The 17,475-nt window shown below is 40.5% G+C and overlaps 1 protein-coding gene across 1 annotated transcript; it reads right to left on the reverse strand.

The window, feature by feature from the left end:
• Positions 1 to 896: 896 nt before the first annotated feature.
• On the reverse strand, positions 897 to 16,743 carry TMEM9B (TMEM9 domain family member B). The gene is made up of 5 exons (XM_054027706.1): positions 16,560 to 16,743; positions 12,679 to 12,770; positions 8,845 to 8,953; positions 7,540 to 7,674; positions 897 to 2,032 (listed from the first exon to the last, which is right to left on the reverse strand). The coding sequence occupies exons 1-5, from the start codon at positions 16,641 to 16,643 to the stop codon at positions 1,877 to 1,879; spliced, it is 576 nt and encodes a 191-aa protein (XP_053883681.1). The 5' UTR covers positions 16,644 to 16,743; the 3' UTR covers positions 897 to 1,876.
• Between the last annotated feature and the right edge of the window lie 732 nt (positions 16,744 to 17,475).

A 17,475-nucleotide genomic window follows, 5' to 3' on the forward strand; every position in this document is an offset into this window, starting at 1 on the left:
ATTCTGCTTGAAGCGGTCTTTGCATCTGAACAAAGATTAGTCTTTGGGATTCAAAATATCCTCACGCCTTTGCAGTAGGGACCTCTGTTTATCTCCCTAAAAATTCACTTCATCTGCTGATGTCTTGTGAGGGAAGGCAGGCAGGCAAGCAAGCAAGGAGCAATGCTTCTGCCGCTGCTGCTATCTGAAGTGGTAGGCAATAGGCACCCTTGCAACAAGGAACTGCAACTGTTTCTTCTCAATGGATGTCAAGTGCATCATTGTCACCAGTTTGGGTACTGTGTGTGTCGGGGTTGGGGGGAAGAGGAACAGTAGTTCCTGAACTTTGATTACTTGTACTGTCAGCCCACTGGTGTTAACCTTTCATTGGTTAGTGGCTACATGTTACTGGGATTTGGGGGCGGAGGAGCGGGGGGTTAATACTCATGATTCTGCTAGTATGGAAGTGTCCTTATGTGGCCCTGCTAGTGTCTCAAATGCTAATATGGATGGACTAGCTCTAGCTGCAACAGCCAATTTAAGTTTCTGTGCCCACTTAGTCCTCCACCTTGCTGTTTAAAATGCCAAGAAGAGTGCCAGGCAGTAATAACTGGTGATTTTATGTGAACCCTCACTAGAAATTGGACTGATGCTAGCTCATTTTACACAGCACAGAACCCTCAGATGAGTGATAACTTGCAGCCACTACTGCCTGGACCTGGATTTGAATCAGAGGTTAAAAGCACTCTGTATATTAGCAGTTTTCTGAGCCATTCTTTCCGTCACCCAAGCATTGAACATTTACAAACAATGCACATCATTTATAACCTTAGGCACATTTGGCAAAATTATTTTAAATATGAAATTTACATGCAGTGTGATGAGGGAGAGAAATGATGAAATACAGATACTGCAAATAGGTTTTTCAAAAATCATGATCATCTTTAATTGTTCCATTCCAAAGAGGATATATGAAAGTTAGTTATCCAGTAGCTGTATACCTCAGAGGGATGAGTACAGCATCACAGTTAAAAAATACACCTAACTCCCAAGATAACAGAAGATGCTGGAGAGTATACGCCTTATACCATCAACCCAGACAAATACAGAGTTTATTTTTTAAATATATACTTTATCATACACTAACTCCTGAGACTTTATCCATGAAGAGAAAGGGAAGAGATCTGTAGGTAGCACATACAATATACTAAGTGATCAAAGCAAAACAGTAAAGCGCTGCCTTAATATGCACTGCATTAGTTTATCTACATCACAGTACCTTAAGTGTGCAGCTTATCATCAACAGTCATTGTCCATTTAAGTTTTGCCTTAAGTTTGCAATGGTCAGCTGCTATTCAAACATCTTCAAAGTAACAGTGCAAGAAACATAATGATGAACACAACTGGCCAATGTCAATGTCAGAAACTACACTGCAAGATTTAGATTTCCAGTACACAGCATTAAACAGTGAGGAGAAAAACTGAGTATATTTACAAAAGTTCACTGAGTAAAGTGATTAGTGTGTTGTAACTGATCTTTTGTTACAGAGTATGCTCTCTGGTGCTTTTTAAACCGTATAAGTTACATTTAAAAACATCTTAGTCATAATAAATAAGGTACCACAGTTACATCCAAAGATACCTTAGAGTAAGTTGTTTATTTTTAGTTCTATTAGTAAATGCCATTTTAAAAAATGTAAAGAATTATCAGCTTTTGGCTAATTAACTTTGTTGTTTATTTTTGATAGTTTCCACTCCAGAACATTCTTACAAAGTTAACACTTTTTTTGCTGCCAGTAACAAATCATTCAAAAGTGGTAGAATCAGGAAGACATAAGTCAGCTCTTTCCTTTAGTCCCTTTTACTTTCTTCTGGTCATCATTGAATTAGACATCAATTAACTGAGCACAACATGACGGTCAAAGACAGATTTGCGCTGCTCTTGGACCTGTAGCTTCCAACGTTGCTGGGCATACTCCACTTTGTTCAACACATTGGCACGACTCCGGGAACGAGCCAGCACATCGTGAGCATTTGCAAAAGGTTGGTGATCCTGCAATTGCAGAAAGTAGTATTTATATTTCAGCAATTTCACTGCGTAACTACTGTTAATTACACTATTCTTCTGGATAAAATAAGTTATGCAAGCTTGCCAGGCAGCTTTGTGTGCAAAACAAGCTTTAACTGGATATAGACTGTATATTTCAACATTTTATAGAAAATAATTTCTGTGGATTTCCTATATAAAACAATTTAGTGTTATGTTCTGAAGCACCTTTCATACGGTCAGTGTCTCAAAGTAATAAGTAATGGTCATATGGAATCTGATCCTACATCAGTGACGTCAATGGGAATTTAGCCACTGAATTCAATGGGAGCAGGCCCAGGCTGACTTTGTAGGCAAGAGCACCACTACTACATACTCAAAAGTAACATGCACACAGCTTTACATACATTAGCACCTGTTTGAACATGAAGCCCGAAATTGTTGACCAAGGCACTTGGACATTCCCATTTGTTTTCATGCTGGTACTTCAATTTAAAATTGAACTGAGGAGCCCGCGTCTTTGCTTAGCCAGCACACTACCAGATTTTAACCTGTTACTGTAAAGTAATTTTGAATAGTCGCACAAAGATGCCCTATAATACCAAAACACTGATGTTTACTGTCACTAAACCAAACCCACTGCTTCATGTAAATACAGCTGTCTAAGTGACAAAGAGCTGAACAACTGAGTGTTTGTTTAGCATTTACGCTGTCCCTTTTCTAACAGTATCTGCAAAGCTGGATTTATTTACTGGAAAAAAATCCCAAGTCATAAACAAAGACATTTGGAACAGAACCTTTTATTTGGCTCCCAAAATGGTTTGGACAAAGAAAATTCTGTTTTAAAAACTACATTGGAAAAGGTCATGTATATGATGCGTTTCAGATGGAAAAACATCATTATAAACTATGCACTGTGCTAACACAGCAAAGGAGACTCAATTTTGAAGCTTGTGTATTTCTATACCTTGCCTTGTTTTATTGCAAAAAAGAAGTTTTCAGAAGTGGTTATTTTATTTGTGACATGATGTTGAGTACAGCAACTCAGTGATCAGCAATACACCTCACCCTTAAATGGATTATTATTTATATTGAGGTAGCACCTCATAGACCAAGATGCCATTGTGCTAGTGTCATAACTATAAAGGGAAGGGTAACAGCTGTCCTGTGTACAGTACTATAAAACCCCTCCTGGCCAGAGACTCCAAAATCCTTTTCCCTGTAAAGGGTTAAGAAGCTCAGGTAACCTGGCTGGCATCTGACCTAAAGGACGAATAAGGGGACAAGATACTTTCAAATCTTGGGGGGGGGGGTGGGGGGGGGGGTGGGGGGGGGAGGCTGTTGTTTGTGTTCTTTGTTTGGGAGTGTGTTCGTTCTCGGGACTGAGAGGGACCAGACATCAATCCAGGTTCTCCACATCTTTCTAAACAAGTCTCTCCTATTTCAAACTTGTAAGTAAATAGCCAGGCAAGGCGTGTTAGTTTTCCTTTGTTTTTCTCAACTTGTAAATGTACCTTTTACTAGAGTGTTTATCTTTGTTTGCTGTACTTTGAACCTGAGACTAGAGGGGAGTCCTCTGACCTCTTTAAGTTTGATTACTCTGTAAGGTTAATTTCCATACTGATTTTACAGAGATGATTTTTACCTTTTTCTTTAATTAAAAGCCTTCTTTTTAAGAACCTGATTGATTTTTCCTTGTTTTAAGATCCAAGGGGTTTGGATCTTGATTCACCAGGAGTTGGTGGGAGGAAGGAGGGGAATGGTTAATTTCCCCTTGTTTTAAGATCCAAGGGGTTTGGATCTGTTTTCACCAGGGATTTGGTGAAGGTTTTTCAAGGTTTCCCAGGAATGGAATCCATTGAAATGGTGGCAGCCGAACCAGAGCTAAGCTGGTAGTTAAGCTTAGAAGTTTTCATGCAGGCCCCTACATTTGTACCCTAAAGTTCAAAGTGGAGATCCAGCCTTGACAGCTAGGCACTGTACAAAACACAGAACAAAAAGACATTCCCTTCCCCAAAGAGTTTAAGTATTAGACAAGAGACAATAGGCGGATACAGATGGGCCAATGGGAGTGCACAAGGAAAATTAGAAAATACTGGTTAGATATGATAGAGGGTCTCAGCACAGCAGCTGGCTAACTTAACTTTTTTGTAAACATAGCAAAGGAGAGTTTTATGGAGGAATTCAAAGGACGACAGTGGAAATGGCTTTGTAGATGCTCCCCAGGAGCACCTCCCATCCATGAGGGGCAGCACGGGAGAAAGCACAAAGGTGCTTGTTTGAAAGTTTAGCAAGATGGAGATGAAGACTGGCTGACTGAAGGCAGGAGCTGACACTCGATAGAGATGAGATGATAGGTATAGGCTGCAAAGGGCCTTGAAAGGTAAGCCAAGTAGTTTATGTTTGATGTGACAGAGAGGGGGAGTCAGTGGAGGGATGAAAAGAGAGGGGCAACGTGGTCAAAGCCAGGAACGAGGAAAATTATCTTTGCAGCTTTCTGAATGGACGTAAGCAGGACCATTTGTCAAGGCCAAAGAAGATGACATTGCAGAAGTCAAGACGGGAGATGAAAGCTTGGACAAGGGTTTTAGCTATGTGGATGGAGAACTAAACCAGATTTTAGAGATGTTAATCAGGAAGAAGCAGCAAGATTCTGACATAAATCTAGATTGGGACCTAGCTGAAGATGACACCCAGGTTACAGGTCTTCGTGAGAGAGGTGTTGTCTACAGTAATTATGGTGCAGAAAACATCTTATTGCCTGTGGCCAATTTTGCATTTTTAAAACTCCTGAAATATGATTCTGCTTCAGAGTGCTAGTTGCAAAGGCACTCAGTGGTGCCTTAACTCTTACACTGACTTTAATGGGAGCAGAGGTAGATTTATGCTGAGCACTTCTGAAAATCCCTCCCTTAAAGAAAATATTCTTTTCTACCTCAGACTTGCCATGACATCTGCATAGATGGACTCCTTGGTCCCTCCAAAACTCTGCTGACTTAAATGGAGTCTGACCACATAAAAGGCCATGCAGAATCAGGGCCTTAGATTCTAGCTCTGCATTACATTATAACAGTCAAACTGCAGTAACCTAGGTAGTCAGGCATATTTCAAACCCCACATACACAGTTGTGAAAGTTTCATACTTTCATAAATCACGACATAAATTACCAGACAGTTTTATACTACAATTAGGTACGCCACAAGGCTCATACAAAGGATTTTTTCATATTAAATGTTGCTTCAAAAAGAAAGGGAAAATAAAGGGACAGATGATGTATAAATGTGTTGGTCTGAAGCATGTTTTTACTGCCTTAAGTTAAAATTTACACTGCTACATCACATAAATAATGACCATCCCAAACTCCCAGCAAGACATTCTTGTGCACAGAATGTCAAACTAGATGATCACAATGTTCCCTTCTGGTCTTGGAATCTGTAAGAGGGCTGGTGCTGATCCTCTTATGATTTAGAGAAAATAATTTAAAGATTTTAATATGACTTGTGAAGTATTTGATTGTTTTCATGATTAAGTATCAGGTGAATGTAATTGTTTAATGTTGGATATTGTAGTTATATTTCCAGAAGGGAAATATTTATAATTGTTTACATCTTTTAAGAATAAGATTACTTTTCATCAAGGTGGCTGATGGCCACTGGTAGTAGGCTAAGATGACAGAATTCTAAGTGATCTACTTCTCGGTTTACACAGGATGACCATAATTCTTTCCATATTAAAAAGTGTTCAAGTCACCATACTAAATATGATGGAAGCAACTTTTTAACACATTAAGGCAATAAAAATACAGAGCATGAATGGAAACCAAGTCTGATCCATTAGGGTTTGACTACTATCCAAGTTTGGATTTAAAGCTATTAAAGTGACAGCCACACAATACTATTGGGCTTTTAAATAAATTTTGTAAATAAAGATATCATCATTTTGTTTCACTGTAAACAAAATTGCTATGAGTTCCAAAATTGTGCGACACCTTTTAGTGTTGCTGCATTGTTAACTTACTATTTACTTTGAAGCAATAATGACAATATTCTTAAGGCATAACAAGCACTTTTAATCTCTTTATTCTGTTCCCTAGTTTATATAAAAAAAGCACCACCACCACCCCCCTACTAAACTGGACATTAAGTGGTCACAGCTGCTGGCAAACTTAGATAAAGCAAACTGAAATCCACCTGTTTATGTTTTTCCTCCTCTTTTAAGGTCTACTAAAGTTACACTATGCTCAAAATGAGCTTTAACTCTCCTGCTAATGTTGCTTGGTTATACAATATGGTAAATACACCAGTGTATTTTCTAGACTTGATAAATTGTTTTGTATATTTAGCAGTTACTTGTAAGAATGGATTAGGAACCCAACATACTTAATACTTAGATTGCAAACATATGTTCTTGATTTTTCAAATTGCTTCAGCAAACTTCCCCTGAGAGAGTTTGGCTCATACTTTTGTGAAGTGCTTCACTATCAATGTAATAAGTCAGTCAAGGTAACAGGTGACTATAATGGCTTCACAGCAACATCACCCTAGATTAGCATATCTACATTACTTTGTTCAGACATCTCTACATAGCAAACAACAGACCATCAGCTTTGTAAAGCTGATTAGTTGTAATGCATTGTCATCTCTCTATTTTAATAGATATTCTGTAAGTCTCTCTACAACATAAAAAATGACCCAGGCCAGCAATGGCTGTCTGTAACATAGTCCTCCCTAACCCCACTCAACTGGTACCAACTGTTTATTTGCTAATGTAGCAAGGACAAAATCCCCCATTATTTTCAGCACCATGTTTCAGGTCTTAAATACCCTTCCCATTATGGTGCTGAAGACAATTTTGTCTTGTCTACATTAACAAACAAACAAACTGGGCCAAACATGGGCCATCATACTGCTTACCAATGGTCCATTTCCATAGTGCAAGTAGACCTCTTGAAACAGTTTGTACGGGATCTTAGGGAACCTATTCTTATCACGTGCAGGAAACTAAATTATAAGAATGAGACTTAACTGAAATAAAATGTCCCCTCATGACAATATTTCACTGCTGGAACTTTTTTTTTTAAATAGTGTCAACGAACGTAAGTTGAAGTAGCAAAGGAGGACTACACCCCTTCATATATCTATTATTAAGATTTTCCCCTTACCATTGCGCTAATCCACCTAAAATATAGCAACCCTTATCAGGTGGAATGCAGCATTTAACCCTGTAAGGAAAATTTTACTTCCTATTCTTTCCCTCCCTTGACTGCTCTGAGAAAGGGGGACTACTCCATAATCTAGGTTTGGGGGAGAAAAGGGTAATCCCTAGCTCCTGAACTCGCTATCCACCTGTTTATGGGGTGGACATATTGGAAGTGAAGAAATGGTCTTGGAGAGACCACACAACTTTCTGCAACAGTGAAGATTACCACCAGTCCCTCGAAAAAGAGGGCTGTTTTGCCATTGAAAAACCTTCATAAGGAAGCGTTCAATTGCATTCATTCAAGTGAACTTACCCCAATGTCTTCATCACTTTGAATTAGCTGTGAATGTCCAAAGAGACGTCTCTTCAGTATAGGTTCTACCAATGTAAGGTACACCATGTACAGCAGCAGGAGGCCCAAGATAGATAAATAGATTATGATTGTAACCTGCATGCAGTAAAACATAAGCACAATTTTCACTATTGCTGAGAACTTACTCCACATAATACTCTGCAGTCAGCCAAAGCAAAGGAACAACAAGACACACAAAATGCCTGTAAATTAGTCAGTAGATCTGCTTTATGCCTATTAACCTTGACAATGTCTCTAAATTAAACAAACAACCTCAAGAAATTAAGCCACAGACACACAGATCCAAATAATATTAATGTGTTTGGAGTGAATGACAAAGAAAAAGGAAGTTCACAGATTAAGAGGAAATTAAGAGGAAATTTTGTCTTAGTTTTTCTTGAGATCTCAAGCTCCTTCTCTGCAAAAGATTGGGGAGAAAAATCCCATCTCAAAATAAGACTAACATTCCGTTTCGGTTGTGGGCTGGTGATTCAGGGGTTCCCTTTGCAGTCAAGCTTGTTTGTCTCCATTCAGTTATCTTAGGTTTGGACAAGAAACCCACAGTGATTATTAACTGGATAATGTCAATGGGAGTGCGGGCTCTGTTTCAATGCATAACAACATTCAAAATCTATGCTTCAAAATTCACTTTAAAACTTTCTCCATAAGCTGATCTCCCAAGATGGCCAAAAACAGGTTCAGGAGAGGTAGAGCAACAAAGGGACGAAGAAGGCAGATAAGAGACCTGGGTGGAGGATGTCCCAAAGGTTGGTTGCCTGCCCAAATTTGAGCTCATTTTTATTAAATTCACCCATTAAAGTTAACATGGCTGATTTGTTTTTTGTGGGCACAGCATCACTTTGAGCTGAGAATAGTTAGCCAACTGTGTCTGTCAAGCTAGCAAAATGTGCATCTTCGTAACAAGGGACCGTGGGGAGGTGGGGGAAAGGGTGAGAAAGATATTAAACCCGGAAACTGATAAAAATACTCAGAATTCTTAGAAAAACAAGAATCCCCCTTAGCAAATGTCAGGGATGGAAAATTTTGAGACTAAGGTATTTAATAGAGTCCCTTTAAGCCTGATGATTCAGCCTTAACTATTAGTGCTACTGCTATTCTGAGTTTAAGTGAGATTATGTAATTTAATTATTATAATGCCTCTAGAGCACTAAGAATGCTTTGTTTTTAAGGATACACTTATAAAAGGTAGTGCATTTATTAGCTGGCTGAAATGTTTAATATACAGCAGTGGAATGGCATGTTTACTTTAATTGTGACAGAGCTTCTCTCTTCGTATTTGCATTCACAACGTAAGCAGTATGCCTCCACATCAGGTCCAGGGACGGGCATAGGCTCAACCACATGAAGACAATCACTGGAAAAAGAAAAATAGCTTAGTCAGTTTGGTTGATTTTACTCCACTACTTAGGCAGTTCCCTCTGCTCTGAATGCCAATTCCACAGCAAGGGGCAAGAGAAACTGATCTTTGATTAAGAGTTAGAAATTACTACCTAGAAAAGTTCAAGCTTTAACTTTTTCAGATTTTAACTTTTCAAAATTGAATTTACTTAAATGAGACAAATTACATAGCGACTTAGCTGCTCAAGCTTAGTTAGCCAGCTAGAAAGTTCTTATTAAAACTAATATAGATGGTCTATTCCAGGGGTGCCCAATCTACTGCCCACTAGAGCATTTCATAAGGCCCAGAGCCTGCTTCAACACAATATACTAATGTTCGATTCATTAGCGTTTTGTTGTCATGTTTACATTATTTTAGTTTACACAAGTGTGTAAATAGACACGACTGTACATAGAAACAACCTATCTAAATACATATGAACTTAAAATATAATTCAATACAGGTGACTTTCAATCTTATTAAAATATTGAAAATCTATTTGACCCACACAAGGTTGTGCTTAGATTTATGTGGCCCTCCTGTGTAACAAGGTGGGACACTGGTCTATTCAAACATTGAGAAATAGACATTAAGATGCCACTGTTAGTAGTGCAACAGACCTCACTTCCCCCATAGCTTAGCGTTTCCATTAGTTTTCTCCACATCTCAAAAACAAGAATGGAGCACAGGACATTTGCTTCACTGATTTTTGGCCTTAAACAATACACAAGTTCAAGAGCAGGGTATTCAACACTCAATAGAATCAAGGAAGGAAATTATAAGGGTTGAATTTACTTTTTCTTCTTTTTAAATGACAAAAGCAATCTCAGAACTTAAAGGACAGACAAGGTGTACTTTGACAGACATCATGGCAAGGTAGGAGTGACTACAGCTACTGTCCATTTCTCCCTTCCTCATGTTCATCAAATAGTTTTTTTATTTCCTTACCCATCTATATAATCTATTCAGATTTAAGCCCATTTTGAGCAGAGACCATATCTTCTTACTGATCTGTAAAGCACCCAACACATTTTTGGCACTATTTAGAACAAATAGATGTTGTCTGAAGAAAAACGGAGTTTAGTCTCTCTTTGATATGTGAACAGAACTCCCACTTTTGCCAATGTGAGTTACACACATGTATCAGAGAAAGAATAAAGTTACCTTTTTATTTAAACTGACATAAAGGTGAAGCGCCAACCCCATGCATTATTTGGTTAAAAACTGAACACCACATAAGGCAAGATCTTTGCGGTGACCAAACTTTTGGCATATAATCCAGTCATTATAAATTACAGCATTGGACACCAACTGTCCCAAGACAACTGCTCTGCCAATGCATTGTGTAATTCCAGGCCTTTCATTTAGTCACTGTTTGCTTGCTCACAGTTCTCATCCCAGACTCTCTTTTAGTGCATAACACTTATTTGGTGCTGGAACCAACTTCTGCCTTTGTGCCCATAACTCACAGCAACATGACAAGTCAATAGCAGGTTATCAAACCTTAAAATATCTGCTTACAAGGGCAGCTCAGTTAAGATTTAGCACAGTGCTGGGCCAGATTAAAATGCTAGAGATCTATGTGACCAATCCCCGGGCAGCAGGGGGAACATGCAGCTCCTGGCTGCTGGGGCTGAAGTCATGGAGGTTGCCGGAAGTCACGGATTCTGTGACTCCCACGGCCTCCGTGAAAAAATCGTAGCTTTACTCTTTAGGCCAGAACAGTGTTAAGTGTCTCACCTCCATCTCCCCACTAAATGCCAACCCATGGCTATCCCACTTTGGTCAGTCTCTTGGGCACTAAAACCCATTCAAACATACTTCCTTCAAAAGGGTTAACATTTTACTGATATCCGAGAGCACAGTGTATTCAATTATTAGATTAAAACATCCCTTATGCCGGCCTAGCGCATTAGTCATCAGGGCTGAACGGTCTACAGTAGTTGTGGGCCTGACCCCACAAAGAAGTGAGCACTTTTGGTGAGGTCAAAATATCCTCAACTCATACTGACATCAGCACTTTGCAGGACCATGTCCAAAGTCTGAACCTGGAAAAATAGTGTGAATAAAAGCCCTGATAAGACTCCCTAATGGTAAGTTCATTATCATCACATTACAGACACCACACTGGATATAAAATCTAATTTAATGTCTGGATAATCCAATTGTAAGCGGCCACTATATGGTGAATAACTTATACAGGCACATTAAAAATTGATCTGGTTCTTTAGTACGATGTAACTAACTGAGCTAAATATCAAGTGAATGCAGTATATCACTGTCCTATTCAGCAATAAAACTAACTCATGCAGATGGAGAAGAGGCCGGCTGTACAGCACTAAGTTCCCAACTTTATTACACATGAATGCACTCTCCAACCATCATACTCCTCTGAAAAAGTAAATCAGGAATTTGAAATAGCATCAAGACATTTCAAAAGAAGCCCACAAATCCATAAACTGTTCTCAAATGGTGTCAAACATGATTACAAGATGACATTTAAAAGCTGGAGAGTAGGTTATCCAAGACCCATTATATACCAGTTTTTCTCCACATACAATTAATTGTTCAAGTCTTCAAAACTGATTTTTCCTTCAGTTAATGACAATACTAAGGAACCTTAGATTCAACTCTGCTCCAGTTGAATTCAGGGAAAATGTCTACCTAATGAAATAGGAGCAGCAGGCCTTCTGCTAGATCCTAGATTAAGCAAGCCACTGAGAAAGTAATTTTTAGTTACAGAGAAGTGAAATAATGGGCAGTACAAAAATCAGCAGCAGTGCTTGTAGCAAACGGTTTCGTAAGTGTGCTGCAACTGAGATAATCTCAATCTGTCTCATCACTGCACCATGACATTATTTCTACCGTGACAAATTTAATAATTTGGAATGAAATAATGGCCTTGACTAGACAAAGCACTTTATACTCAAATAATGTTCATGACATTAATTTAAGCTTTGAATCTACAAAATGTAGGTTCTACCAAACCTTTTTTGCTCGTCCGAGGAGAGTGAGTGATTTAATAAATTAAACTCCAATCCTGCATACACATACATGAATAACTCTACTCCTATGATAGGTTCCATTGATTTCAATGGAATTTCTCAGACGTGAAAGCATTTGCAGGATTGAGCTATTAATTTGTGGCTTCCCATCATGCTCAGCGGTCTCTAGGTCTCTTAAAAATAGATAAAAGGTAAGGTCAATATGTCACTAATGAATACTTTGCACTTCTACAGGATAGTCCATCCACGGATTACAAAGCACTTTACAGAAATGAATTAGGCCTCAAAAAACTTTTTGTTTTTACTTTTCCTCCACTGCTCACATGAGAAGGTTCAGGCATCTAGAGCCCAGGTGACTCAACAAACTCAGAATAGAACAGAAATCATATCTCCCAACTCCCAGTCCTATGACTATACTTTTTCTACACATTTTAAAAACAATTCCAAGAAGCCAAATTAAATTATGTCCCTTCTTCCCCCCCCAAAAAAAACAACAGGGAAGGAAGAACGAGTTCGATGCGAACACTCTGAAGAGGGAGAGCATCAACCACTAATATATGGGATAAAATTTCTCCCCATGCCACAACAAAAGAAATAACTATCCCCTATATAATCATTAATGAAGGATGACCCACTGAAGTGCAATATAACCCTAATGAGAATACACCTTCTAATTTCTGAACTCCATAAACTCACCAGTCTTTCTGTGAAACATTTTTGTTGTAAATATTGCCAGGATGATCTTTGTAAGGAGGACATATGCATTTACATCGGACATCCTCAGAATTCTGTAAAGAAAACACATGCTTAGAACAAATTGTTATCAACCATCAAAAAGTCTTCTACAAAAACATATAGTTGATGCAATACATATTATATACTACACTACACACACATGTCCATTGAAACCTGTTGTAATCACCAATTTTTCTTAAATGTAAGAACTATTAGCAGTTTTGGGGACAGAAGCCAATTTCTACAAAATGGACCGATTCCAAAAGCAATTGTATTACACCTCTACCCCAATATAACACGAATTTGGATATAACGCGGCAAAGCAGTGCTCCGGGGGGGCGGGGCATTGCACTCCGGCAGATCAAGTGCTCCGGAGATTTGGGGGGGGGGGAGGGGCTGCGCACTCCGGTGGATCAAAGCAAGTTCGATATAATGCGGTTTCACCTATAATGCGGTAAGATTTGTTGGCTCCAGAGGACAGCATTATTTACCATTACTTTGGACTGCAAGAGTAGCTTGCCTTCCCTATTTTGCTTTGGAAGAACAGACTATCTGAATTTGTAAAATATACTTTATTTTCTACAATAGGATTTCAAGGATTACTTAAATAGGTGTACCTGAATTAATCAATGTGTGATGGTAGCTGTACAATGAAGATACAGATGTGTAGCTAGAGAACAGTTTAAGAAGAATGAAGGAGGAAATATTCATCTTGAATGAAGAATGGTAGAGAGAGACCCTTGTGGACAAATCTTTCTTCATTGACTATTATTCTTACTTGAAAGAGAAAGGCTTGTAAGGGAAATTGTTAGAAGGCTCACCAGAACGCACAGTGTCCTTGTTTTAGGTGGATGAAGGAGACAATAGAGAGGTCAAAGTGGAAGGTGGAAAAGGGGAATCCCAGAAGACACCCTGGTCCCCAAATAAAGAAAGGGGAAACTGGAAAATGAGGACAGGACGCTTGGAGAAACAAACAAAAGGGGAGAAAATAGTAATAAAACCCAAGGAAGCACAAGAGTAAAATTACAGAAAGAAGATAAAATGAACAGCTTACTATGGCATGGAGAAGTTGTAACTGAGGTTTTCATATTTTAAGTTATTATTGGACTGGAAGCAAAAAGCCTCCAATAACTTACTTCCCATTTGAAATATACATAGGAAGGAAAAATCCCTTCCCTTTCCTCAAGTCCATACATATAACAGATTTCTGAATGGGTCAAAGATGGTCAGGATGCATTTATAAATGATGGCATGCTTAAACACAAATCAGATGAATTTATTTGGGAAAGGGACAGGAAGCCAGCAAAAGCAAAAATGGGCAGCCTGCTTGAAAGCTGACTTGAATTTCAACGAAGTATTGCAGAAGAGACTACTGGCTAAAAAAGAATTGACAATAAACATGTACACTGAATAAAATCCTGGTTTGGTCAATGAGCTCAGAGTAATGGTACATGAATATAGCTTGATTGATTAGGAAGGCATAAAGGATGTTAGAACCAATCTTGTTCACACTGCACACCAGCCACCTGCAGAAGACAAGTAATGTCACATATTTACATCTTGTTACATGACAGTTGGAGGGCTAACTAATACTAAAAAGGAGATACAAGATATCTAGATAAAATGGGAGTGCTTAGCTGGCAATTAGCTCATGAAGAGTATTCACAGCTAGATAAAAAGGGCAAATAAATTGATGTGGTAAATGTTCACCTACTACAAGATACTAGTCAACAGTGGAGCACCTAAAGAAACATAAATCAGATAAAAGAAAATCAAGACAATCTAGATCAATGAAACAGCACAAGTTGTTGGAGCCCTAAAGAGGACTAGAGAGCTTACACTTGGAATATTGCATAAAACTGGTTCACCAAGATACAAACAAATATTGAAATAAGATGTACATGTGACAGTCCCTATATATACCTTTATACAACTGGGCCTCAATAAATATTCTGACTATACACACAATACAGAAGCCTTCTCTCAAGAAAGGGGCTCTTTGATGGGTATGGGAGCATAAGCTTTCGTGGGTAAGAACCTCACTTCTTCAGATGCAAGTAACCAATAGTTCTGTTAGTCTTAAAGGTGCCATAGGACCCTCTGTTGCTTTTTACAGATTCAGACTAACATGGCTACCCCTCTGATATTTGATGGGTATGTGTCAACCACTTGTCCTCTTGTTTTTGACAGATTCACTTTGACAGTGCCTTAATACAGAACGTCAGAGTCAAGTAATTTACTAAATACAATGTTTACTTGCAAGATTAACACAAGCTTAAATTTTACAACTGGTAGACTAATATCTACATTTTGTTCTTGTTTATTATTCATGTCTAACTCTGATTTTTGTTGTCAGTAAACCAGACTATAAAGAGCTTCATTTAAAAAGCTAAAACCATCCACCATTTTCCCAACCTTGTACACACACAGCAAATGAAGAAGTAGCTTGTCTACCAGCTGAAAGCCCACAAGATTAGTTTCTTGGTTGAATAAGCTAAAGTCGCCTCCTAAATCCAATATGGTGTGCACAACAAATTCCTCATATCCTAGTTCAGGCTTAGCCAAGACCCTTCAACCAGGAAAACAAATATAAACACTTACTCTGGTAATGAGACCCAGGTATCTGTTTGTCTAAGCATGTACATGTTCAGTTACAGACCAGAGAACATGGATTACTGGAATCCCTCTCTTACATCAATTAGCAGGTGGTGGTCCTCTACCAGAGAAAGCTTCTCTTCACACTGACTCAGCCTTCTGTCCCTTGAGCAAGTTATGTTGGTTTAATAAAAATTAAGATTCAAATTTACCCTCGTTTATGAGTACATTACCTACATAACCATACAAAAACACAGTTCAGATGATGCGGGACCTGAGGAATACTGATAGGTTAGGTAAACTAAGGCAAACTTCTGAGGGATAGTCAAGGAGATGGGTGCCAAAAACTTCAATGAGAAATTGAGTAGTTCAATAATAAGAGGGCACAAATAAAGAGCTGGACCTTAAGGGCGATTGAGGAAAATCCACACAAAATGCAATCATCAAAAATCTTGAGGGGGATAGCGGGAAAAGGGGATTCATTTGGTTTCTTATATCAAAACTTATTAAGGATGGAGTGAATCATACCTATTCATGGCTGCCTTAAAACATTCAATCCAATAAACCCCAACTGTCCATAAACTCACCCCCATGCAGATATTTTCACATACTTGAAGTAAGATGTCACCTTTCAAAATAACATCCTAACTAAAGATTTTGGTCCCAGTCCTCCCTCCCCAATTACTTCGTATGACAAGCCAAGGCCTTGATTTTCAAAAAATAGGAGCCTAAAGTTAGTCTGCTAAGTAAGTGGGCCGATCTTCAACAACGCTGAGGGCCCATTAACTCCTAAAAATCAAACCAGGTATTTCGGCCCCCGCTTTCGAAAGCCCGAGCCCAGTTCTGCAGGGCAGGGCAGGGCTAGGCTCACCTCTTCGCCCTAAGCCCCGCGCCCGTCTGCAGCCCTGTGAGGCAGTAAGAGCCTAAACTAGACAACAACCCCGAGCCTTTATTCCCCGGGCTCCCGTTGGCACCAGGCTGAGAGTGTCACCCCCGTCACCACCTCGCACCGCCCGCGTCTCCCCCGCGGCCCCCAGACTCCCCGGGGCCGGGATCTGCTGGGGCGGGGGAGTCCATTGAGGAGGGTCAGCAGGGCAGGGTAAGGGGGCAGGGCTCTGGCGGGGCGGGGCCGCTTTGATGCCAGCAATGGGGGCGAGGCTGGCCCCGGCTCCGCGGGGGAATCCGCCGACAACCACGGACCGTCTGCGGGGATCCCGGCCGGGCCGGGGAGCCCCCGCTCCGCTCACCTTGACCCCCGTCACCAGCCCCACGAGCGCGGCCAGGGCCAGCACCGAGCCGAGCAGCGAGCAGAGCTGCGCACGCGCCGCCATGTCGGGCTCCGGGCCCGGCTCCTTACGGCCGCTAGAGTAGCCCCCGAGGCCCAGCTCGGAGCTTCGCTACCATCACTTCCTACTTCCGCTACGGCCTGGCGTCTCGTGACACCGAGTCCGCTGGCTAATGCGCCCCCGGGGAGCTGCGGCGCCGTCCGCGGGTTCCGGGGGGGGGGGCACGGTGCACTCACCAAAACGTTCCGGGCGGAACAAAGGGGGGAGGGTTGGCGAGCCGCCCTGCGGCCTTCCCGGGTCACCCGCCACAGGGGAGGGACCCGGGCAGGGCAGCGACAGATCCTGCCTGTCAGAGGCCCCCCTGCATCCCAATCAGCCAGAGCCCCCCAGACCGCTGAAGGGCCTAGGCCATCCTCCACCAGAGCCCCCCAGTGAGAGCACAGCTTCCACTAGATATTTCCTTCTTCACTTCCTGTCCTAAACACTTGTATAGTATTGGCATAGACTGTTAAATAGGTGCCACATTCTCCCCTAAAGTTGATGCCAATGACATGGTGACGAAAGTGATCCTTGGTATACAGAGTTTTTTTGTTTTAAAGCAATGTATCATACCCTTCATTTAAAAACAGTACTTATACACTGCCAGCATGCTGGGCATTGCAGGGGCTCGGGTTGTAAGGTTGCTCTGCAGTTTATAAGGTTGACAACTTTCTAATCACACAAAACCTGAACACCTTTGTCCTGGCCCCTGCCCACTCCATCCCTCTCCCTCTGTTGCTCGCTCTCCTCCTCCTCCCCACACTCACTTTCACCAGACTGGGGCAGGGGATTGAAGTGCGGGAGAGGGTGAGGGCTGCAGCTAGGGCTGCAGGCTCCG

Source organism: Malaclemys terrapin, chromosome 4 (assembly GCF_027887155.1).
Source record: "Malaclemys terrapin pileata isolate rMalTer1 chromosome 4, rMalTer1.hap1, whole genome shotgun sequence".
NCBI classification, from domain to species: Eukaryota; Metazoa; Chordata; order Testudines; family Emydidae; genus Malaclemys; species Malaclemys terrapin.

Bases quoted from the DNA above. Each gene is read 5' to 3' on its own strand.
- TMEM9B (XM_054027706.1), bottom strand. From the start codon at position 16,643: ATGGCGGCGCGTGCGCAGCTCTGCTCGCTGCTCGGCTCGGTGCTGGCC. The intron at 12,771-16,559 runs GTGAGCGGAGCG...TTTTCTTTACAG, and splicing joins GGCTGGTGACGGGGGTCAAG to AATTCTGAGGATGTCCGATG. The intron at 8,954-12,678 runs GTGAGTTTATGG...TTCTTTTTCCAG, and splicing joins AATGTTTCACAGAAAGACTG to TGATTGTCTTCATGTGGTTG.